The sequence below is a fragment of the Antennarius striatus genome, chromosome 23 (assembly GCF_040054535.1).
Source record: "Antennarius striatus isolate MH-2024 chromosome 23, ASM4005453v1, whole genome shotgun sequence".
In the NCBI taxonomy this organism is placed as follows: Eukaryota; Metazoa; Chordata; class Actinopteri; order Lophiiformes; family Antennariidae; genus Antennarius; species Antennarius striatus.
The window spans coordinates 7,941,125-7,965,298 of record NC_090798.1 but is presented as its reverse complement, the minus strand read 5'-3'; the positions used below and the strand labels follow the sequence as shown (position 1 = coordinate 7,965,298).

Genomic DNA, 24,174 nt, shown 5'->3' with positions numbered 1-24,174 from the left:
TTGGTCTGTGACTCCATTCACGCCCATACCACCGCTTCTGTCAAAACTACGTCAAGTGGCTGAATTTGGGAATTCAGAGCTTGCCGTCATCCTTGGAGGATTAACGAAAGAACTCCAACCGCTGGACATCGGTGTAAACAGAGCCTTTAAAGTTAATCTGCATGCGTCGTGGAGTGATGGATGAGAGACGTGAACACACGTTTACCAGGACTGGAGGCAGTGCCGAGCGAGTTACACCGAGGGTTACACCCCCACAATATGTGCGTGGATTGCGGATGACTGGACTAACGTATCAGCTTCGACTTTTGTCTGATGTTTTGCAAAAGCCGGCATCATTACCAGACAGCCACCCGGAAACGTGATGGTCAGCGATAGTGAAATTGCCGAGCTATTCAATGCAGACCGAAGATTAGGACTTTGAAGGATTTAGCAAGATTTATCAAAAAATAAAGAAATAAAAACATATTTAAAAAATAATGTTGGTGTATTTTTTGAAATTTAAATAGGTAGTACAACACAGTTCAACCAGTCACCTTTTTGATTCCGTTAGCAACCATGCACCAAACAATAACGTGTGCCGTGTGTAAAAGTACAGAAATTAACTCCGTTATTTAGACTGTGCCTCTTCATTGAATGTGCCGAATGGTGCGCAAAATACAGTAACTTAAGGACTTTTAAATTGGCAACTAAAGCAATTAGTTTATATACTATAGACTATAATTACAGATATATCCCTACCCTACAGTAAACAGTACCACAGCCCTACACCTCTGCTTTATGCAAGTTATATCACTGTAGTTAAGGCTTATACCTCCTACTTAGACACTACATGAAATAAGACGAGAATAACTTCCACCATGTCATTTATTGCTGAACAACAGATCTTCATTGTGCTTCTCCTATAGCTCAATATTACTACAAAGCGCTGGCAGTACGGGGACACACATCTCTGAAAATGACTGCAGCCAATGAGTTAATGTCTAAATCATACATATTTAAGATTGACATACTGCAGTGTTTACCTGTTATGATTAAATTGTGACTGGGAGACTGCCCCGTTCTTAACTGCTGCTGATAGCTGCTACTTCTCTCTGCTCTCATCCCGAGTCCAGTGAATGACAGGAAGTGAAACATGAGGTCAAATATTTTTTTCAAGAATGGAAAAAAAAAAAGGTATTAACCGGTTTACAATTATTTTCTGTTCCGATTCTGTTCCGGAACATTAAAAAATATAAAGTTTTCGGGGGTTTTTTTCATTCCTGCCAAAATACCAAAAGTTTCCGGTTTTCGTTTTCGTTCCATGAACCAGTTGAAAGCCCTGGTCTGTAGTCTCATGGAAACCACATTCTGTCTACTGCGTCGCCATATCAATGCAATTCCAGCTCCTGCTATTAAAGATACACGAAGCAAATGGCCTCACCTCTTCAGTCAGAGGTCCATCTACACTCATTTTGAGCTTCTCAAAGACCTTAATGTGCTATGTCTCCTGGAGCTTGCCATGGAAGAATGTGGAGGAGTGATTATGGAATACTTCCGGAGCAAATCAACCAATAAATGTGTACTAAGGTGAGAACAACGATGTGGCACTCCATGTTGTCCAGCTGCTGATGGCTCATTTCACAGAGACCACAAATGGGCTTATCCTTCTTGCAGATGTAAGTTCATTTTTCTCCTTTCCTCATTTTTATGGATTTAATTGTTGCCATCTTAAAAATCATATTATGAAACTAATGTTCTCACTACGATTATACTGTCTGCTACAGAGTACCACACCAGTTGCTGATGTTGAGAAGACCCTACTCACGACTCCTCGTCTAATACTGCTTGGCATCTGTTTAGTGAATTGACATAGTCTACTATATTTTTCATATCAGATGAGATGAGAGTTATCTGTATTTAATTAAGAATGAATATTATTCTAACCACATATACTGTATTTATACAACACAAAATACTTTCTGAAAGTCTAATTTCACATTTAGGTGGAACAGAGCATCTGAGTGCTGGACTCTGAATGATCAGCCTTGAGGGTCACTCCCTGTTTGAGGGCATCCAGCCAACATTTGTGACGGGGCTTGCTGCTCTGTTTTCAGTCTACTACATCTCCAACCTATAGTACAAAGGGGAAGTTGCCTGCACACTTCAATTCATTCAAAAGTAAATCTTGTGTTATCTGATTTAAAAGAATCAGATAACATAAGATTTACAGATCTTTTTAACAGCAGTCAATTTGACATGTTATTGCACAGGTGATATTGATGACATTAACTAAGGTTGCATTCCATTGAGGTCTAACACAGCCAGGGCCCTGGTATTGTCAATGCTACCTCACTGGGAAGACTTTGCTACACTCAGTAAACTCAGGAGGTTTATGGATGTAGTGAAAGAGGACATGAAGGTAGTTGGTGTGAGAGAAGAGGATGCAGAAGACAAGGTTAGATAGAGGCAACTGATTCACTGTGGTGACCCCTGAAGGGCAAAGCTGAAAGGAGAAGAAGAAGTCACATGATACCGCACGTGCATTCTATTGGCTGACAGCATCCGAAAGTGACCTGCATTCCGAGACTCAGAGAACGCAGCGCACTTCTGTGTTTAAAGAAACACTTTTCTTTAATACAAATGTGCTTTAAACAGTCATATCTTATGAAACCACCGATAGTCATTTGTACAATAGCATCACAACAATGATATTTAGGTATTTGGGCAAAAATATTTTGACATTTGATTTAGCTCCTGTCATCCATCCCTACTCTATATAGACTTAATTTCAATCCAACCTCTAATCTCAGACTTCTGTGTTTTTCAGGCGCTTCATTGGGATCAACCCAGAGAGAGGTGCTAAGACTGCTGGGGCAAGAAGGTCTCCAAAAGGACAGGAAAAGTTGTTCAGAAGAAGTGTGAAACAGTTAATCCCTGTGTGTCCAGTCTTCTGAAGAACCTCAGACTTTGAGTGGAATTTCATATACAGGTAAGTCAGTGAAAGCTCTCTACATCAATGCAGCCACGACCTTTTGACACTGTCTGAGGTTATTTGTTCTTGTTTGCCTGTCTGGTAAATTTGCTATATTTAATTTAAAAATTTTGGGTATTTATGCTGTAGAATTACTATTTTTTCAGATTTAAGACCAAAACTCTAGTGAAGCCTCATTTAGTTCCATTATTCTGCAGCAAGTAGGAAGGACTTCCTGGTGGAGGGGTGAGGCGGGCTTTAGTGCAGATTTTACAGAGTGCTACCCCTGCAGATATAACTAGCCAGCTACTCTGTGGCTCTCCTTGAACACAGATGTAAAAAGCCTCACCGATAGAAATAGGGCCTGCATCTTCCTGAACATTGTCTTAGTTAGCTGTAAGTGTTGCAAATCCCTTTTTTGCCAAGGTAAATGTACACAGCCCCCTTTTTATTATCCTACAGTGGTGGGTCAATGGCTGCCTCTCAGAAACCATCTCCATTTAGATCTGCAACAGAGGTGATGGTGGTCCCAAATCTGCCCTGTGACAACACACAGACCTTCATCTTGCCAGTTTTAACAGTTGTTCGTATGGTTTCTGGTGGATAATTGTATTTCACCCGGCTGCTTAAATAAATAATGGGTTGCATCATTGGTCATATTTTGTAAGTCTCTTCATTTGAATGTCTTTTTCATTGCTACGTTTTAGTTAACTAAGTCATTCATTAAATATTGCACATGTCACATTGAAATTGCTAATCAAGGTTACAGTAAAGACAGTGCTTACTTCATGGTGATTGTGATCAGTACTGCCACTAATATGATCTTTTCAGAAAAATGACTGTTTAGTACTGTATTTGGCATTATGGTGAAAATGTTATTGGTAACTTGAAAAAAAAACAACAACAATACTGTAGGGCTGGCTCACCACGACCCAGACAGGCCCTCACAATGTGTCCCTCCTCGCTGCAACTAAAGCATTTCATGACCAATGAGGTTGCATACAATTCGTAGTCATAATCATCTACTTTAACCAGGAAGTGGAGATTGAGCTCCTGATCCCAGTTTTTCAGTATCATATATAACTGTCTCCATTGAGACACTACATGTTTCATCAAGACAGACTTACATCTAGATGGGATTGTCTTTGGGGGAGAGACCACTTTCTTGTGTCTGGACAGCTCTCTACTTAGAAACTCATCGCAGGTGAACGGGGGGACATTTGACAGAATAACTTTGGTCGCAGGCTGTGTCAGTGGCAGCACCAGCACGAACATGTCATTCACTGTTATACCTGTCTTGATGACGCGGTTCACCTTCCCCACCTGGTCCAGGAAGATGACGACCGCGCTGTTCATCCTGGAGGCCGATTTCATACTGCTGTGTCTGACCCGGTCTCCCACAGCCAACCCAATCTCCTCCACGCTGCACGGGAAATGGCAGATATTTTATTGCCATGTTTCCTCATGAACTTGGTGAAGTCTCCATTTACCATGGCGTCAGAGACGCCAACTGGCCGAGACACCGGTAGGAGGAGAAAAGAACAAAACTTTAGTTAACAAAATTGTACCAACTATAGCTGAAAATAAACCAGTTATAGTTGGTGTCTATAACTGGTTTATAGACGCCAACTATAACTGGTTTATTACCTCCATAGACAGCTTGGTCTCAGTGTTGCCTACGGTTAAAAGTGGTGGACTGGTATGGACTTGTTTGTAGCCCCACAGCTCAACCACTATGTGTAACCCCTGACCCTGGTTCAGGATGCCAGAAGTAAAGTATGCCATCAGGCTGAAGGTGTATGTTTGAGTTTTGTTGATTGGTAGGACTTCAGAGACAGCCAACAGATACTGATGGGCCAGGTGTACCGTTTATACGGATCTTCTTCTCCTTTCTGCTTTTCCCTTGAAGGGAAAAGCGAATCACAGCGAATCAGTTGCCTCCATCTAACCCTGTCTTCTGCATCCTCTTCTCTCATACCAACTACCTTCATGTCCCCTTTCACTACATCTGTAAACCTCCTCTTTGGTCTTCCTTTTGGCCTCCTGCCTGGCAGTTCAAAACTCAGCATCCTTCTACCAGTATATTCACTATCTCTCCTCTGCACATCCAAACCATCTCTGACTTTATCTGTAAAACCTCTAACACATGCTGTCCCTCTGATGTACTCATTCCTGATCCTATCCATCCTGGTCACTCCCATAGAGAACCTCAGCATCTTCATCTCTGCTACCTCCAACTCTTTTCCTCAGTGACACTCTCTCTAGGCCAAACAACATCGCTGGTCTCACCACAGTTTTGTACACAGACCGTTTATGCAGATAATTGTTTTTAATCGATGTTAGTTTATTTTTATGAATACTTTTAAGTTGAGGAGGAAACCAGATAACCCTTCCTTATGTGTGCAACATTTGTGATGTGTTTTGCAATTTCATTATTAGACAGACAAACAGACGGAGGGATGGATGAACGGATGGACAGATGTAGACAGACAGACAGACAGACAGACAGACAGACAGACAGACAGACAGACAGACAGACAGACAGACAGACAGACAGACAGACAGACAGACAGACAGACAGACAGACAGACAGACAGACAGACAGACAGACAGACAGACAGACAGACAGACAGACAGACAGACAGACAGACAGACAGACAGACAGACAGACAGACAGACAGACAGACAGACAGACAGACAGACAGACAGACAGACAGACAGACAGACAGACAGACAGACAGACAGACAGACAGACAGACAGACAGACAGACAGACAGACAGACAGACAGACAGACAGACAGACAGACAGACAGACAGACAGACAGACAGACAGACAGACAGACAGACAGACAGACAGACAGACAGACAGACAGACAGACAGACAGACAGACAGACAGACAGACAGACAGACAGACAGACAGACAGACAGACAGACAGACAGACAGACAGACAGACAGACAGACAGACAGACAGACAGACAGACAGACAGACAGACAGACAGACAGACAGACAGACAGACAGACAGACAGACAGACAGACAGACAGACAGACAGACAGACAGACAGACAGACAGACAGACAGACAGACAGACAGACAGACAGACAGACAGACAGACAGACAGACAGACAGACAGACAGACAGACAGACAGACAGACAGACAGACAGACAGACAGACAGACAGACAGACAGACAGACAGACAGACAGACAGACAGACAGACAGACAGACAGACAGACAGACAGACAGACAGACAGACAGACAGACAGACAGACAGACAGACAGACAGACAGACAGACAGACAGACAGACAGACAGACAGACAGACAGACAGACAGACAGACAGACAGACAGACAGACAGACAGACAGACAGACAGACAGACAGACAGACAGACAGACAGACAGACAGACAGACAGACAGACAGACAGACAGACAGACAGACAGACAGACAGACAGACAGACAGACAGACAGACAGACAGACAGACAGACAGACAGACAGACAGACAGACAGACAGACAGACAGACAGACAGACAGACAGACAGACAGACAGACAGACAGACAGACAGACAGACAGACAGACAGACAGACAGACAGACAGACAGACAGACAGACAGACAGACAGACAGACAGACAGACAGACAGACAGACAGACAGACAGACAGACAGACAGACAGACAGACAGACAGACAGACAGACAGACAGACAGACAGACAGACAGACAGACAGACAGACAGACAGACAGACAGACAGACAGACAGACAGACAGACAGACAGACAGACAGACAGACAGACAGACAGACAGACAGACAGACAGACAGACAGACAGACAGACAGACAGACAGACAGACAGACAGACAGACAGACAGACAGACAGACAGACAGACAGACAGACAGACAGACAGACAGACAGACAGACAGACAGACAGACAGACAGACAGACAGACAGACAGACAGACAGACAGACAGACAGACAGACAGACAGACAGACAGACAGACAGACAGACAGACAGACAGACAGACAGACAGACAGACACTTTAATGATCCCAAAGTGGGAAATTGAAAATATTCAAATTTAGTAAATGGACTTTTCTTAAATAATGTTTTACTAGTCTGACTATTTAAAGCACTTTGAAATTCTGGCCATTATTTAAGGAAAAAATTGTCTTCTCAATGTTATTATTTATTTATTTTTTTGCTGCCATAAGAGAGCACGTTTTTATTTTTATCAGAAAACTTCCATCGCAGAGGTCTTGTGGCTTTCACCTCACTTGCGTTCAGACTGTATTGTGCCATCTCTTCCTGCCTAACAAGTGATGTGTACCTCATTCGCTTCCCAGCTGCAGACCTCAAGTCCCTTATTATAAGAGACAGTTGTGATTGTACTTTTCCTTGTTATAGCATCAAGTACATTGTTTCATAGACACTTGTTGATAATTAATACACCAATTTAGGAAGACACTTACAAAGGAATAAAAATCTTATATTTATTGCAAAATGAAAATTTGGCATGAGTGGTGTCTTATGCAATTATAGAGTACCAGCATCTTGAGACTACCTAGGAACAGAATAGATAGCATTAGGATAGTGATCTCTCCTCTTCGATTTTGGTTGAAATGTCACTGCTGCATAGCTCAGGTCATCAGAGGCTGCAATCTGTGAAAAGACTTTTTTCAGTGCAAATATGGTGATTTGAAGTGCTTATAATAAATACAAAACACTAATTTTAAAAGTTATAATTACATTCACCTGATTTTGTTCTTGGTTATTGTCCTCTTTGTGTGCTAAGTGATAGAACAGGACACTTGGTCAGGTCATCTCGTCTTTTAAAAAAATGAGTATTTTCCCAATATATTGACACAGTTTTAAGAACTTACAGATTGGCTCTGAATAAGTACCTGTCAATTTTTTTCTGCCTTTAACAACCAAACCAATGATGACCATTAAAAGAAATCCAGAAAGACCAGCCAGGACCACACTCACTTTCTGTGATATTCCGGCACAGTTTTCTACAGGAAAGATCATGGTTAGTCTATTTCCTTTCGTAGACTTGAGGCCTGGCTGGATTTGAAATGTACAAAACTGAAATGTTACCTTCACCACCATATAAAAATATTAAAAAATGGCCACTTAATAATAAAATAATAAAAAAATAAAATTCATAGTAAAAAATGCAGTACAATTAAAGAAATCTTACTGTCACATACGCTGTCTGCATCTCCAAGCGGCTCATTGTTACCTTTTAATGAAATTAAGATAAATTTAGCATTGATTTTACTCAGAGAGTTCTGCATCAAAGTCATAATAATGTCATAATTAACACTAAATTGTATCAGGGACGTTGGACATTGGGTTTTGTTAAAATATGACTGTAAAAATACAGGACATACAATAATTGCAAATTGCACTGTACAAAGAACTTACCTTTAACATTAAGAAGTGTCTCACTGAATATTATCCCCCCGTTTGAGAAAAATCCACAGACATATAGTCCAGAATCAGACAGCTCTACTGGTTGGATTTTTAGATAAACAGAGATGTTGGTGCTCATTTCATACTTTTCATTTTGAAATCCCTTGCAGTACTTTACTTTACTCGATAGCATAACAGAAATACAGCTGGCCTTAGTTATTTTGATTATTCTGTACCAAAAAATAACAGAAGGTTGGTCTTTTGTGGGACACAGCAATTTGGTCTCTGTCCCTGCAGTGCATTCCATGGTCTGAGGCTCCGAAACTGAGACAGATGTCCAGCCTGAGTCAAACAACAAATTTTCATGTAGAAGAGAAAACAAAAACATTAAGAACAATACAATAATACAACAATAATACTTACTAATTAAGGTACAGAGACTTAAAGCTGTTATTAAGGTGAGGTCCTTCATTGCAAGGGTAAATGCAGCTCTACGATCCCTACACTGAATTGAGATCTCCTCCAATGAGTGCTCTCACAAAAAAAATGGGGTGTTTCTTAGTTGCCTATCCTGTTGTTCAAACTGACCACGTGAATGCTTAAAGGAAAACACACACACACACACACACACACACACACACACACACACACACACACACACACACACACACACACACACAAGCACACACATTTATGAACATACACACACACATACAAGTATTCAGTATACACACCAGTGGCGGGCCGTGTATTTTACACCGTGCATTTCACATCAATCTTAAATCATAATAATACTATAAGCAGTTCCCATCGCTGCCACCAATGTAGCGTTCAGGACTGAGGTGTTTATAACGCCTCTCAAATGCAGTGGTGGGCGGTCAGGGCCAGCAAGGCCTTCTCTGCTGGTCTAACATAACCAGAAATCATGATACTATTTATGATAAAAAATAATTATATTTTAATGCATTTTTCTTAAATAAATATATTCAAATATATGTATAAATATATAATTATGCATTTGGATATGTAGCACCCCCATGAAGCCATGGGGTGTATTGAGTTTGACTAATAATAAAATAACTGACCCAGACAGCTGTTAAATTTAAAGGAATCTCTTTACTGAAATGATATTTTGTTTTTTGTTTTAAATATAGAAGAAAAAACTCACTTATGAAACGAAATAAAATAAAATGAGAATATACAATGAAATGCCAAGAATATGACACAAGGCTTTAAAAACCTTAAAGAGTGAACACAATATGTTTTCACCTCAATCAACTGACTCACCAATGAATGATCTTAACAAACCATGAAGTGTAAACCTGAATTACTTCCTAAATTATATAACCCACTCCAATATTTCTCCAAATACTCAACACTGGTCCCCTAGCTCTCTCCCTCACTATTTATTACCCTTAACACCAAAATGACCATAAGATATGGACTCCTCCAAAATTTAGGTTTACTCAAATGATGCTATTAAACTTTTAATAAATTATATTTGCGAATATATCAGTTGAACTTAACCCATAAAATGTATCATGACGTTGAAATGGACTTGAAAAGATAAAATTACAACTTTAACACACACTGTGGGCCTACATGCACACACACACACACTCCACCCATGATGCAGGCCTGTGTGTCGCTCCATGCAGTGATGACGTGGTCCTCAGTAGAATCCGACAATTGCAGTACAACTCAGTTTCTAGTAGACGCTGTAGAATCAACTCCGTCAAACAGTACTTGTGCCAAACGTGACCAACGGCCAACGTAAAGGGAAACAGTCTCTCCGTTACAACCTCCTCCAAGCTGACGTCTCGTAGATGCGAGGGTCGCCCGGCCAGTCCACCTCTCGCTCCGCTGATCCATGCTGACACACCAGGACCCAGTGTTTAATCCTCTCGCTGTTAACGTTTTCCACAAAACAATGAGCTACTTGCCCACCGAAAGATTAATTGTTGTCTCAACATTACTCTTGCAGGGACAACATACACCACGTTGCTTTGAGTAGTAGTCTGTCAAATCCATATCTTTTTCCACAATCCGTCTCTCCTTTCCCTCTTTTTCCTCTTCCTCCTTTTTCCGCCATCTCCTCCGCCCTCCAGCCAATGCCCGCAGGTGGCACAGAACGGAACGCCTTCACAACCAATCCCCAGCATCCACTCATACCACATTCACACCACATAAAACCACCCTCCGTAATCTCTGCTTAAATCAGTCTTTTCAATATTAAAATGAATACCTTAGGACTGTTTACTCATTACGCTTTGAATCATCCAGTATTAACTCTCAGTTAACAACTCATATTCCCAACTAAATTACTTTTATTCTCCTAGTAACTCTTGTTACTGTTTTGAGTTTATTTCTCCTAAATACTATATTAAAAAATTAAGGGCTCCTTTAGTTTAAACCTCTAGTTTTCTCAACTGGGCTACAGATATAATATAACATAGGCCAACACTGGGTCCGTTTTCTATTTTTAGGTTAGAGGGGTCTTATCCAGTCGGAATTCAGCTAGCTTGTGTTGCCAGGTTGAATGAAATCTGCCCAGACCTTCAGAATCTAGAATGCAGGTCTCCCTGCACTGTGAGTGAAGGGGAACATATAGTTAATAGACAGCTACAATAGCCAATCAGATCACGAGTTGGCGACACTAAGGCTTTCTAGCTGGCTTCACGTTCTCCTGACAAGTCCATGTCCTATGATTGGATACTCACTCTGAGGAGGCGGCGCCATGCAGATTCACATTTGATGATAAGCTCTAGCGAGATGATAGTTTGATCCCTGAAGGAGCTAACCTGTTCTTGCTAACCTGAACCAGCTAACCCATTGTAGCTAACCTGAACTAGCTAACCTGAACTAGCTAACCTGTTCTAGCTAACCTGAACTAGCTAATGAAGTGTTCTTGAAGAATGAAAGGAGAATGGATTTTGTGTTTAAATAAGCCAAATGAACAGCTGTTTTGGTGAGTACAAGCATTTCATTTAACCAAGTTTTCATATTTAATGTTTTTGTAATTTAATTTCATTTAAATCAAATCAATTATAACAAAATAAAATGACAAATATACTAAAAATGAAAAAAAAAAAGCTTGCTCTTCTGCAATGTGTGTAAATGATGTGGTTCACTTGCGCAGCTGTGTGATTGTAGCGGAAATACACAAAGGGACTTGTGTCCCTGCTGCTAGTTGTGTGACGTCTATAAAAGGTGTGGCTGCGGGATTCTTATGTGCCAGTAAATGGAGTGGGGCGGACCCTAATTTCGTCTCATTTGAGAGAAGTTATAAATGTCCTGAACGCTACATTGGTAGCACTGGTGGGAGCTACTCACAATATTATGGGATGTATTCACTAGGGATGAGCGAGTACACCACTATCTGTATCTGTATCTGTTCAACCAACTAGATTATCTGTATCCGTATCTGTATTTGGAATGGGCGGGGCTTAAACCTGAAGTGGGTGTGGTTTGACCGGAAATGGGTGGGGCTTAAATCACTACATTGTTTTAACTCTAAAATTGATATGGATTGATCACAAGTTGCTGTATTTTTGCTTATTTTAAAACTATTTACAGAACAACCTCAAAATTGAAATTCAAATATATCTTTTTGATCACAAAAGTAAGAGAACTATTTACAGAACAAGTTTTTTATGGAACTGAGTCAGAACATGAATATTCTTAAGTGTATGAATGAATATTTACCGAAGAGCCTCAGAATTGAGATTCAACGCTTTTGATCACAATAGTAAAGTAACTATAAATAGAACGAGTAAACACAAAGTGCATTTTTGAAGTGCATGCAATAAAAAAACTAATTAACTACAAAGTATGCATGAACTAGAATTGTCATACTCAACAAAACTTTTTAATTTTTTTTCTTCTATTTCTTTTTTTTTTTTTCAATTATTTATTTTTAGTACCTAATGCTATTGCCATTTTTTTCACATAAAGTTAAACGATATTGATTATGGTCTGTGCATGTGTGTGCGCGCGCGCACGCACACGCTATGTCTCAGTTAAAATATTAAGTATAGACATTGTTAATTTGAACAGAGTTTAGAACAGGTAAAAAAAAAAGTCTTTAACCACCGAGGCAGTGGTTAAATGCACACGTACGTGCAAAAACAAAAAACAAAAACAAGAAAGTTCACCACATAAACAAACACCAAAATAGAGGCAAGCTGAAGAAAATCTAATAAGAAGGACGTGATCAACAGTGAAGGCACGAACAGAGAGACCAGTAACTGCGTGTACCGGAGACAGAGAGTGAGACAGTGAAACTCTGCTCTAACTGCAGTCTGTACGAACGGGCGGGAAGTATTTGTGACTGGCCAATCACAGAGCGTGACAACAGTCCGGCTGATTTTCCTTCAGTCTGATCACGAGTATTAACGGGCTTTATTCATATTCATACTCGTCAAAATGCATCATCCGTACCGGATACTCGTATGAAACAAGAACCCGGCTCAACCCTAGTATTCATGTATGTTTGACTATGGAGAACATCACTGAAGGCCTAGGTGTGAAAAGCACGGCCCGCCACTGCTCAAATGGGACAAAAACCATTACTTCTGGAGGGAGTCAGCTCTACTCCTTTTAGTATCACTTGCACAGAAGAACCCCACAGCCACACTTTTTATAGACGTCACAGATCAACCTCACTGAATAACTCACTGCTGTGCTATCGTAACGCTGTGCCAATAACTTTGTTCAGACAACATTCATATTACTTGAGATGACTGTGTAGGTTCTCAGTTATCCAGGTCATGGTTATCCAAAGTTGTTTAAATCAATCCACTGGACTTTAAGAAAGTTTCTTGAAAACGCTTTGCCTCTCATCCAAGAGGCTCTGTCAGTTCTGAAGGCAGCTGGTCTAGGCCCAGCTTATTTACTCTGTGGGGTGTGGTAAGTGATATTCACATTTCAACGACCATAGTTGAAACCCGTCTGGCTCCTCAACGATGGTTGATGGGGGTGCCAGGGGTTGTCAAAGGGGGACCATTGAAATGAGAGTTTCACCGAGCCTTTGTATACTAATGAGGGTCATTAGCATGAGACACATCACCTCGGTTAATCTGCTGAGACATTCTTTTTGAGTCTTCGAAAGGACTTGATTGTAAATGGGCGAAAGGTGATGTCTCAGACCGCCCCCCCCTGTTCAGAGATGGCTTCTGTCATTCCTGTCCAAAATCTGAACATTGGTATCCTGAAATGAGTGTCCCTCTTCCTTAAGGTGAAGGAAGATTTGAGAAAAGGAATAATAAATGCTTCAGTCCTGAACGCTACATTGGTGGCAGCGGCGGGAGCCGCTTCCAGTATTATGAGATGTATTTATTCAAGTTGGACTAAGGAGAACATCACTGAAGGCCTAGGTGTGAAATGCACGGCCCACCATTGTTTAAATACCACAAGGGAAGAATTAGATTGGAAATCGTGTCAGCCTTGCTCAGTAACTATCGAACATTCTTCACACTTTTTGACCTCTTAGTAAATCAGAAAGTAGTTTGCCTGAATATTTGAAATCCTGCACCTTTACGGGTGCAGGCAGTGGCTCAGCGGGGCGGCAGTGGCTCAGCGGTAGAGCAGATGTCTTGAAGACAGATCGCCCAGCCATCGGTGGATCGATTCACGCTCCCACCAGAACATCTCCAGAGTGTGAGCTGATGGTGGGAGGCGTCAGCTCACCTCCCAGCCACTGCCGAGGCGCCCTTGAGCAAGGTGCCGTCCCCCTTACAAGCTGCTCTATTGGGGTGCACTCCAGGAAGCTGCTGCCCATCACTCTGCCTCCCGATGTACAGCTTGATGTTGTGTTTGTGTACTAACTGCCTGATTACAAGCCCCTTTGTGTGCTGTGGTTGTTTCAGGGGCCTGTACATACATAATGTGTGTGGAAAAACTAACACAAAAATGTAACAAATGTACACCTGAGTGACAAATGTAATTTCCCCGAGGGGATCAATAAAGTGTATCTTCTTCTTCTTCTCCTTTATATCTTCGTTTGCATCCTGATGATGACATAACATATTAATGACCGCTATACTAACATCCCAGTTCACAATACACAGGAACAGGTACAGGTATTTGTAGGATTCAAATCTCCTCCAAAGTATTCTGAGCTACCGATCAATAGTATCAGAGACACATTGTCTATGGGACATTTCAACAAGGCAAGTGATGTGGTTGCTGGCTGTGTGTGATACTTAGGTTACAACAAAACTATTGTCTTGTGGGAAATATTTATTAATGCAGCTACCTGTGAATATTCACACATATGCATTAAGCATATGCTTCAAGCATTTCTTACAAATTAATGAATATATGCTGTTTGTCCACTGATACATTTTATTTGATGTTATGACCCTTGGTTGTCCGTCTAACTGTTTGCTGTTTGCATCCCATGAAGAGTTGACGTATTGCAATTGTCATTGTTTGTGTGTCTGTCTGTCCTTTCGTACACCACACAACTTCACAACCGTTGCAGATAAAAAGATGACACAGAAACCACATTACTCGGGTGGCAAAGGGGATGAAAATGAGATGATAACCTTGACCTTGAATTAAGTAGGTCAAGGTCAAATTTCAACTTTTGTACACTCAGGAACTGGATAACATAGAAAGACGAGGGAGAAGGCCATTGTGAATAAGACTTATGGTCTGAGATATTTTTTTATCCTGAGATAGTTTTGCACATATCTTAGGAACCTGATGATAGAAAGACAAAACAAAAGCCATTATATTCAGGAAGGCAAGGAGGTGAAATTAGACCATAACCTTGACTTTGAAAAACTAGGACAAGGTCATATTTTCTCTTTTATACCTTTTTAGGTAAACATCTCTGAAACCTCATTTCAAATAGAATGCACCAGTTACATGTTGGATTGTGTGTTTTTTATTAAATGACCCTGACCTGTGAAAGTAAGTCAGGGTAAAATTTTGAATTCCAGGGTGTCGCGGGATGTTGCAGTCTTTGACTGCCTAGTTTATTTTATAGTAACATCCTTATCATGTGATCTCCATTTCCCGTGATCTTATCTTTTGTGTTTCCCTCTTGGTGGATTTTCCTTGTGATTTTTCTTTGTTCATTTCCCTCTTAAAGTGCCTTCTTCATTTTCTTTACCTGTTTGGACACCTGTTTTTAACTTTTTATTTCCCCGTTTGCCTCAATGTCTTCCCGTAGTTTAAAAGCACAATAGAGTATTTTACCATATGGAGGGTTGTCACACATGCAATGCAGCATCGATATTTGCACACCTGCTTGAAAAGCCCATAATGCATGCCACTGTCCTTTCTAAGTAGGACCAGTCTCTGGTAGTATTTAGCTCAATGTGATTATGATGTCTTTGACAATGTCACCTATTACTTGTGGAAGACTCATTTTAGATTGATAGATAGACAGGTAGGTAGGCAGGTGGAGGGGTAGGTAGGAGTTCTGCTCACTGTCAATCTGAGGCAAAGAATCAATGGTGCTTCAGACGCTGAGAACATGGTGATGGTGGAGCTGTAAAAGTGGCCTGGAAGAGAGATGGACAAGCAGGAGGGATGGGCCACCTGGCAGAAAGGTCTTCCAGGCCCAGGTGAGCGTTAGTTTGGATAGTGTGATCGATGTTACGTCAGATGAGTAAGCATCCAGATCACTCAGCATTGCACCAGTTCATCTTGGAGTGACCATACCTTCTCAGAAAGACTATGGTCTTACAATCTTGATGAGTTTCATCTCTTACCCAACAACCATGTCTCAGCACCATGCAGTACCTTCCCATGGTGTGGGAAGTGAATGGCTTTTTAGTTCAGTTTCTCAGTCATATTGTCATAAAAGCCAATAGGACCACAGCTGATAATTACAAACGCTTCTTTTCATCAAAAACAATCTACTTCTCAATTTTCCAAAAGGCTTACCCTTCATAGACATAACTATTTGATATTAACACTGTACATTAATTACAGTAAATTGTACTACTGAAATTATTCTACATGCAAGATAATTTCAATTGTTACTTTCATGATTTGCGGCAATGACATGGAGTCAATCTTACAAATTCCTATCAAATGAAATGTGTGGCGCAATGGCGCAGTGGTTAGCACTGCCCCGGGTTCGAGTCCTGCTCTGTGCGGAGTTCGCATGCTCTCCCTGTGTCTGTGTGGGTTCTCTCCGGGTTCTCCGGTTTCCTCCCACCTCCAAAAGCATGCGCTTCAGGTTGATGGGCTGTTCCAAATTGCCCGTAGGAATGACTGTGTGTGAGCATGGTTGTGTGTCTTTGTGTGTGGCTCCGCGGTGCAATGGCGTCGTGCCCGGAGTGTCCCCCGCCTCACACCCTATGCTGCCGAGATAGGCTCCGGCTCCCCGTGACCCGCTGTGGCGGATATAGCAGTGGTAATCGGAAGATGACTGAAATGTGTGGTATTCTGCATATGTTTTGAAAAAAAAAACAAAAACAAAAAAGTACTTGGATAATAATGTACAATACAGTATTATCATAAAAAGCGTTATTTGCTTTTCTGTTTCTATTTTGCAATATTCTTGCTGTATATTTGATTTGTCACCTTCAGACCAACAGTAAAAAAAATATTTTACTATTTTTTCCAAAATCCCTGTAAGAATTGTAAGAACTGTCATGTAATTAGGTAATCAGCATCGGTGCTTGGTATCGGCAAGTACTAAAATGTAATTACTTATATTTAGTCTGGAAAAAGTGGCAACAGTGTCTTCCTAGTTTTAGGCAAACAAAATGTCATTGAAGGAAAAACAGACCAGGTAATCGATTTCTTGTACGATTGTTTGTTTGTTTTTTTTTGCTTTTGTGGTCTTTTGACACTTGATATAATTTCACAAAGAAAAAGGAAGAGGCATTTCTTTTTATTTTAAGTGGTGTTTGGTGCCGTGTCCAATCAAGCAACCATCCTTTACATTTTTTTTTTGGAAGGACTGAGACTAGTCAACAACTTGACAATAAAAGTGTTTAGAAGAAGAATGCACTTTTTAGGCTAGGTTAGCTCAACATTATCAACATGATGCCACAAGCCCCCCATTGCAAGTTACACATGCACACAGATAAGGTTTAAAACCAAGATTTCCATGTTGTATTCATTTAATGATAATGATGTGAAAATCTTTTAAAAATATGTGAACATCCAACCTGAAAGCACAATTGTCAGTTATAGTTTCTAAACATACAGGTTTCAACGTCATTTACAAAAGAAAGTGAAAGAAAAAAATGTCTGAATAAATTTGGATCAAAAATGCTATTTAATCAAAAATCTACATTACATCTCAAATTTGCAGTAACACATTGCTGTCTCAATGAACACTTGTGATAAGTCCAGCTCTACTGCTTTCCATTGTTGTACACACATTCAGTCCAGGTGTGATCCTTCTGTCCTGATCTCTTACGAAGGCTGGCATTTAAAGTGGGGTAATACAGGGTGTCTTCATTTTGGTAACGCTGGTTTAAAACACACAAAACAAACAAACAAACAAACAAACAAACAAACAAGCTCTTATATATTATGTTTGCTATTGATTTCAAAATAAAATTCATTACAAATTGTATTTTGCAGTTTACTCACCTCATCATCTCTTCTGAGTAGAGCTGAACATGTTTCCAGATACTCTGGTTGAATTTAAGAATAATAAAAAAAATTACTCTACTTTAAGTTTTCACTACCTATGGCTTGAATAACATGCTAGAAGTGGCCTTAACTACGAAAAATATAATTTACAGGCATTTTTTTAATGGTTTTTACCACCATGAATCATACTTCATTCACATTTATTGTTACGTACTAGTATGCATACATACCACATAAGCTAAACTAGGATTTGAGATTCAGTTGACCCAATATTTCTTCTCATGTTTAATACAATGAGCAAACACGTTTCCTTTTATGGTAAATATTAATGAATTTTACCTTGAGAATGACACACTTTTCTGGACATTTTAAAGAGGATGCTTATTAGCATAATGTTCAAGATGAGAGAGACAAGCAGAGCTGCCACTAGTGGAATGGAGAAAATGGGATTGAGGAAACTGTCATCATTGCTCCCTGTGAAAACAGATTTTTTTTCAAAATATTAAAACATAAAACTTAAGTGAACAGTTATAATTAAAATGTTTTTAAGAAATGCCAACCTCCCACATCCAATCTCATTCCTTTTCCAAACAGTATCTCTCCACATGAAGCCACAGCGCAGTAGTACGTTCCAGAATCCGACTGACTCACATTTGTCTTTGGTAAACTGTACACACATCGCTGAGGATACTCAGTGTCCTTTAAACACTGAGTGCTGCTCTGTGTGTGAATGTACATGATTCCTAAATCTGACTTTCTTGAATTCTCTTTGAACCAGTAAACACTGTATCCTCCATCACTTGTTCCAGAATGCACTGTGCAGTTCAGAGTTGTTGATTCTCCTGGCTTTAAATAGCTAGGGACCTGCTGCTGGATCAGAGATGTTTGACTGGACTCTGAAAAAACAAACATTTTAGAATGAAGTACTAAATGAAAAGAACTTTGAAAACTGTTTTAAATGTATATACCTTTTATGAGCAAAAATATTCCAGTATAAAATTCAGTGACTGTAATACTGGTGCGTCCACAGTAATACATGGCTGAATCGGAGTCTTGGACATTTGAAATTTTCAAATGATAGAAACCTTCTCCCGTATTAAGCGAAAGACGTTTGTCATGTATAAACTGGTTGTGGAATACGTTGGATTTGGGTAGATATTTGTAGTAAGAAGATATTATTTGAGGTTGTCCTCCTGCGCTCTGCTTATACCAACCCAGATAATTGGCACTGTAAAAAAAACATGGCAAAGTTGCATTGTGTCCTCGGTTGATAGAAATCACAGCACCGCCTATAACACAAAGTTACGAACAGTCAGTTTACATAGTTAAGAAGTTTCAAAATATTCTCAAGCATACCATCACAATTAAAGTTGCATGAATAGTAGCCATTATTCATTTTTAGTCATAACAATATTGCATACAGAGACTTACGGGCTCTAGAGAGAAGAACCAACAGCACATACAACACGGACATCCTTCACTTTTAAATGAACACCCAGTTTTATAGTGGCTTTAGTAAAGGGGTCAAACATGAATTTTTCTGCAGAAAAATGTCCTGGTGGTGTAGAGTGGGTGTTAATACTCACACAAAGGGAGGTGAGAAGCTCTGGTTGCTACTGTTCATCAAAATGGTTTACATGTTTAGTCATCAATTAATTTATTTATGCATATCATTGCAGTCTGAAGTCAGATTTTTGTGACACTCAGAAGTGGCAAATTACAAATTTGATTTTTACTGCACAATACACTGATTTCTGCAACACTGGTTGAGATTTCCTGACTAAAAACAGGTCAGCAGCAGCTCTTTCAGAGCCAGTATTGACAGTAAATGAATGTACAGTATATTTGACACCACTGAAAGCCAATTACACCATGAAAGTAGAAAGAAATGGTGGTTGAAATAAGTAAGACAGAGTAAATAATTCTTTGGATTGCAGTACTATGCAAAAAAGAAGAGGAAAATGTGACCCTCAACTGTGAATAACATTGCTGAAATGCCTTCTGCTGAGAAGTTACTCTCCAATGCAGTGAAAAGCTTCTACACTTCCCATAATAAACTTCAATAGAATCATTTCATTACAACCTTTGTACTGTATATGTATACCATTGACTTTTTTTAACACTATCTCAAATGTAGTTTTCCTTGTTGTGGAAACTACATAATGTATATAAGTTATCTCACATTTACTATTTTATTTTCCTTTATTCTTTGTATTACACCCCATGACCATATAAATGTTTATATCTGTGTGTAAGTGCCTTGCTATGTATTGAGTTCTTCTTTTCAGGGAGACAACAGCAGCAATGGGATCACTGGAGTAATAGCAGAAGGTCCCTTGAGCAGGATGTGACCTCTGAATTGCTAATAAGGAATGTCCCTGGTTGTTGTCTTTAAAGGAGAGGATGCCGTAAACAGAAAGACTTTATTACTCTTTTATGGCATCATGCCACAGGTTTTGTTTTACTGTTGTTTCTCTGCCCCCCATCCCTTGGAAAAATAATATAAACAGGGAATGCCCCAAGTGAATAAAGGAGAGGGTTCGGCAGAGACATTTTGAGAATGCGTTGGAGATTTGTAACTGAGCACATCTCTGTCCGTTCTCCTTGTGTGTAAAAATATAAACAGTTGTCTTCTCCTTTTTGTGAGTGTGTTTTAAATGTTCTAGGTTGGTTGAACCTGACAGTTATTTTTGGAGATTAGACAAATCACCATTCTCCTAACGCATTACACATGATAACTAGTGCTGCAGCCTTGCTGCTACTGATGTGAAGGATGGAAGTCTTGTTTTGTAACCAGCATCTGTGGGTCAGACTCAGGAAGGAACTGACGTCTACTAACGTAGAGACATCCTGTCTGAAACCACAAACAAACGTTCTCAGAGACATACTCTTTATGTCTAAAACTCCAGCTATCTATCAATCCGTCTGTCTCATAAATAACTCACATAGGTCACAAATTATCATAATGAACTTTCATTATTATTTCATATTAATTTTACCTTCACATAATTAATAACAGGTGAATGAATAAATAGTAGTTATGCCTGACTTTCACAGAGCTTAAGGACAGTATGTATCTAATAGAAATGCTGGAAAACCACTGGTTGATTATTTCTATTTACAAAGTTTTATTTAATGGGCTAACAAAACACAATTTGGGAAATATATTCATTTATGTGTTTTTGTGTGTGTGTTTTTGGCATTTACATAAATTTTGGACATATACTTGGGCCCACTGTGGCCCTTCTCTAGCCTCACATATAGAGGAATGCTCAATATGACACTGACACGGCTACACTGAGGTATGGTGTGTGACAATTTGGAGGTCACAGTGCAGTCTTCCTGTGTTCAAACTAGGACTAAAGTTTCCTTCAGTGGAAACTTGTTTGCAATATTTCACACCTAGGGAGTCGTAAAATTACTTGCTGAGAGCTGCCTAGTCTGAAGGGTGCAAAACCGCTGATTATGTCTGGTGACAAGGAGGTGTCAGTAGATCAGAGGGGCTTTTTGAAAGTTCAGCTGCTCAATGGAAAGGGCAACAAATTGACTGAAATCGTTCATAGGCTGTCTTCTACTATTTAACCTTGCTATTTCAAACAAATAATATAATTAAAATGTTTTTAGTGTATGAATTCGCTGTCAAAAACTGTAAGAAGGTTCAGAATCTGGTATTGAAAATGCTAATCAAACCACGAGCTGTACAAGATAAACGGTGATTCAACGTAAACGCAGAAAGAAATTTTAATACCAACAAACTTTCTTGGTAGCTGTGTTGCAAACGTCATTTACTTTACCCTGAAAGACAGACCCCCCAAAGCGACTGGCAGCATCATATATGATTTCTCTGACCTTTTGTCTTCAATGGTCGCTTGCTTGGCCAAAATGGTAACTCTTGGTGACTTGTACGTTCATATACTGCCCAACTAAACCTTAGGAAAATTCCTTTTTAGCTCTTCTCAAACTCTTAACCTCACTGAATCAGAATGTGGCACCACATAGCCAAGAGCCACACGTTATACCTCGTATTGTCATCACGATTATCAATTGCGAAACTTGAAATTTCTAATGCTGCCAATTTAGATCACTTTCAGACTGATCAGAAATGGCAGCCTCTGTCCTTCCTCTGCCCCCCCCCCCCACCACCACCACCACACACACACACACACACACACACACACACACACACACACAGTACCTCATTCCATAAACTTAACTACTGCCTTTCATTTCTCCAACTCTTTTATGGTTACTTCTCCTCCATCATGCACTTGTCACTAGTTTTAACAGGTATTGCACTGACATACTGGACCCCTGGTAGATAACTCCACACAACCTTATAGACAGGCAGAATGGAAGTGGAACATGCTTCAGGTCTAATGACAATTTTTCAGCACATGAACTCCTACCAAGCTGCTGTCAAGAAGGCAACAAATATTTTTAGTCAGTTTACTAACTCACGAGCTAACATACCCAAAGTTATATTTAAAACTATAGATCCCTTTGTAAATCAAACCAATGATATTGACTGTCCACAATTGTTAGTGATAGTGAACTGCTCTTTATATACTGGTGTTGTCCCCTCTGGTTCCAAGCATACTGTAATGCAGCCACACCTGAAAAAGCCCAATTTTTGATCTCAATCACCCTATAATTTTAGACCCATCTCTAAATGATCTTTTTTCTTCTAAAATCCTGGGAAAGTTGTTTTCCTACTGACGTCTGAATCTACTGAATCTACCCTTCTAAAGGTTTACAATGTTTACAATTATCATTGATCCTGAATCATGTGCATTGCTCATCCTCCTTGACTTCGGTACTGCTTTCGACAACATTGACATCATGGTATTTGTATTGATGGCCTAGGAAACAGAGATGGATTGCAGGGCCTTATTTTAAACCAGTTTACATTTTATTTAAGTAAAATAACATTCTCTGTGCACCAAGTAATGAGTCAATCAATCAACTTTTATTTATATTCCCTCAATCACATCAGGAGACATTTCAAAGTGCTTTACCATACAGAGAAAGGCAACAGAACCCTCCAGATCAAGTAAAGGGAACAGTGGTTCAATTTATGATCCTTTACAAAAGATGCGCCTTGGCTCTATCCTTAAGCACAACTTAAAGGTTCCATATTATGCTTTTTTAAATTCAATTGAATTGACCAACTACATGATGGGGGACAAGTATTGAAGGCAACAACCTAGAAGTTGGTGAACGCAGCCTGACTTTCTCGTCCCCCAATTTAGACACTGACTCTATCTGGCCTATCTGCCACTCTGTCTCTTTCTCTTACCCTGTCCTTATCTTCCTTTTATTTCTTTTACACCCAACTGGTCAGGTCCGATGGCCGCTCAAAAGAGTGTGGGTCCTGCCCGGAGTTTGTTCCTCAACGAGGGAGTTTTTCCCCGCTTATGCTTCTCTGGAGAGTTCAGTTGGGTGTTAAAGCGCTTTGAAATGTCTGTTGCCATGATTAAGCGCAATATAAATAAAACTTGATTGATTGATTGATTGCATTTGAAATGTCTTGCCCCAAAGTGATCCGTGGTCCCTTATATCTTTGATTGAATATTGATAAATTCTCCTCCACCCCCAAACGCTCTGTTTTAATGAGGTGTAGCTCTCAGCTCCCCATTTCCTCCCCTCTCTCCCCTCTGAGCTGCCTTGATTGACCCCTCACCCCCCCACACATTCACATGCGTTTGTTTACTTGTGCCACTCGAACGCGCCTGCATTACAGATCGATGGATCGTCATAGTCTGGAACTATGTTTGATTTTCATAATAAGACCCCTCTAAAATATCACTGCTATGCTGATGTTACACAACTGTATTTACACCCATGGATGAAGAAATGGTTCCTGTAATAGCAAAGTCAACAAACGGACATGCACCTGTGTCTACAACATGCCAACAGAGAACCAGAGTCCCCCTGGAAAAACCTTCTCTATTGACATATTTCTTGTTTGGATTACATTAAGCCTCTTCCTTTTAATTCTTTTGTTTTTTGTATCAATCAATCAACCTTTATGTAGCACTTAATCACATCATCAGAAATTTCAAAGCGCTTTACCAGACAGACAAATCTGACAAAACCCTCCAGAGCAAGCATACGCGACAGAACGGGGAAAAACTCTGTCACTGAGGAAGAAACTCTGGGCAGGAACCAGACTCTGGAGGGCGGTCATCAGCCTTGACCGGTTGGATGGGAAAGGAAATATACTGGGAATAGAGACAGGCCAAGAG

General features: G+C 40.0%; 1 protein-coding gene and 1 pseudogene across 1 annotated transcript; both read right to left on the bottom strand.

The window, feature by feature from the left end:
• Positions 1-7,444: 7,444 nt before the first annotated feature.
• Positions 7,445-8,887, bottom strand: LOC137590698 (uncharacterized; annotated as a pseudogene).
• Positions 8,888-17,468: 8,581 nt separating this feature from the next.
• Positions 17,469-19,434, bottom strand: LOC137590540 (uncharacterized). The gene is made up of 6 exons (XM_068308197.1): positions 19,361-19,434; positions 18,898-19,218; positions 18,490-18,825; positions 18,269-18,403; positions 17,927-17,970; positions 17,469-17,802 (listed from the first exon to the last, which is right to left on the bottom strand). The coding sequence occupies exons 1-6, from the start codon at positions 19,401-19,403 to the stop codon at positions 17,686-17,688; spliced, it is 996 nt and encodes a 331-aa protein (XP_068164298.1). The 5' UTR covers positions 19,404-19,434; the 3' UTR covers positions 17,469-17,685.
• Positions 19,435-24,174: the final 4,740 nt, after the last annotated feature.

Coding starts and splice junctions, on each gene's coding strand:
- LOC137590540 (XM_068308197.1), bottom strand. CDS start 19,403: ATGTCCGTGTTGTATGTGCTGTTGGTTCTTCTCTCTAGAGCCC. Junction 18,404..18,489: donor AATGAGATTGGATGTGGGAG/GTTGGCATTTCT, acceptor CTGTTTTCACAG/GGAGCAATGATGACAGTTTC. Junction 17,803..17,926: donor TACTCAGAAGAGATGATGAG/GTGAGTAAACTG, acceptor GTTTTAAACCAG/CGTTACCAAAATGAAGACAC.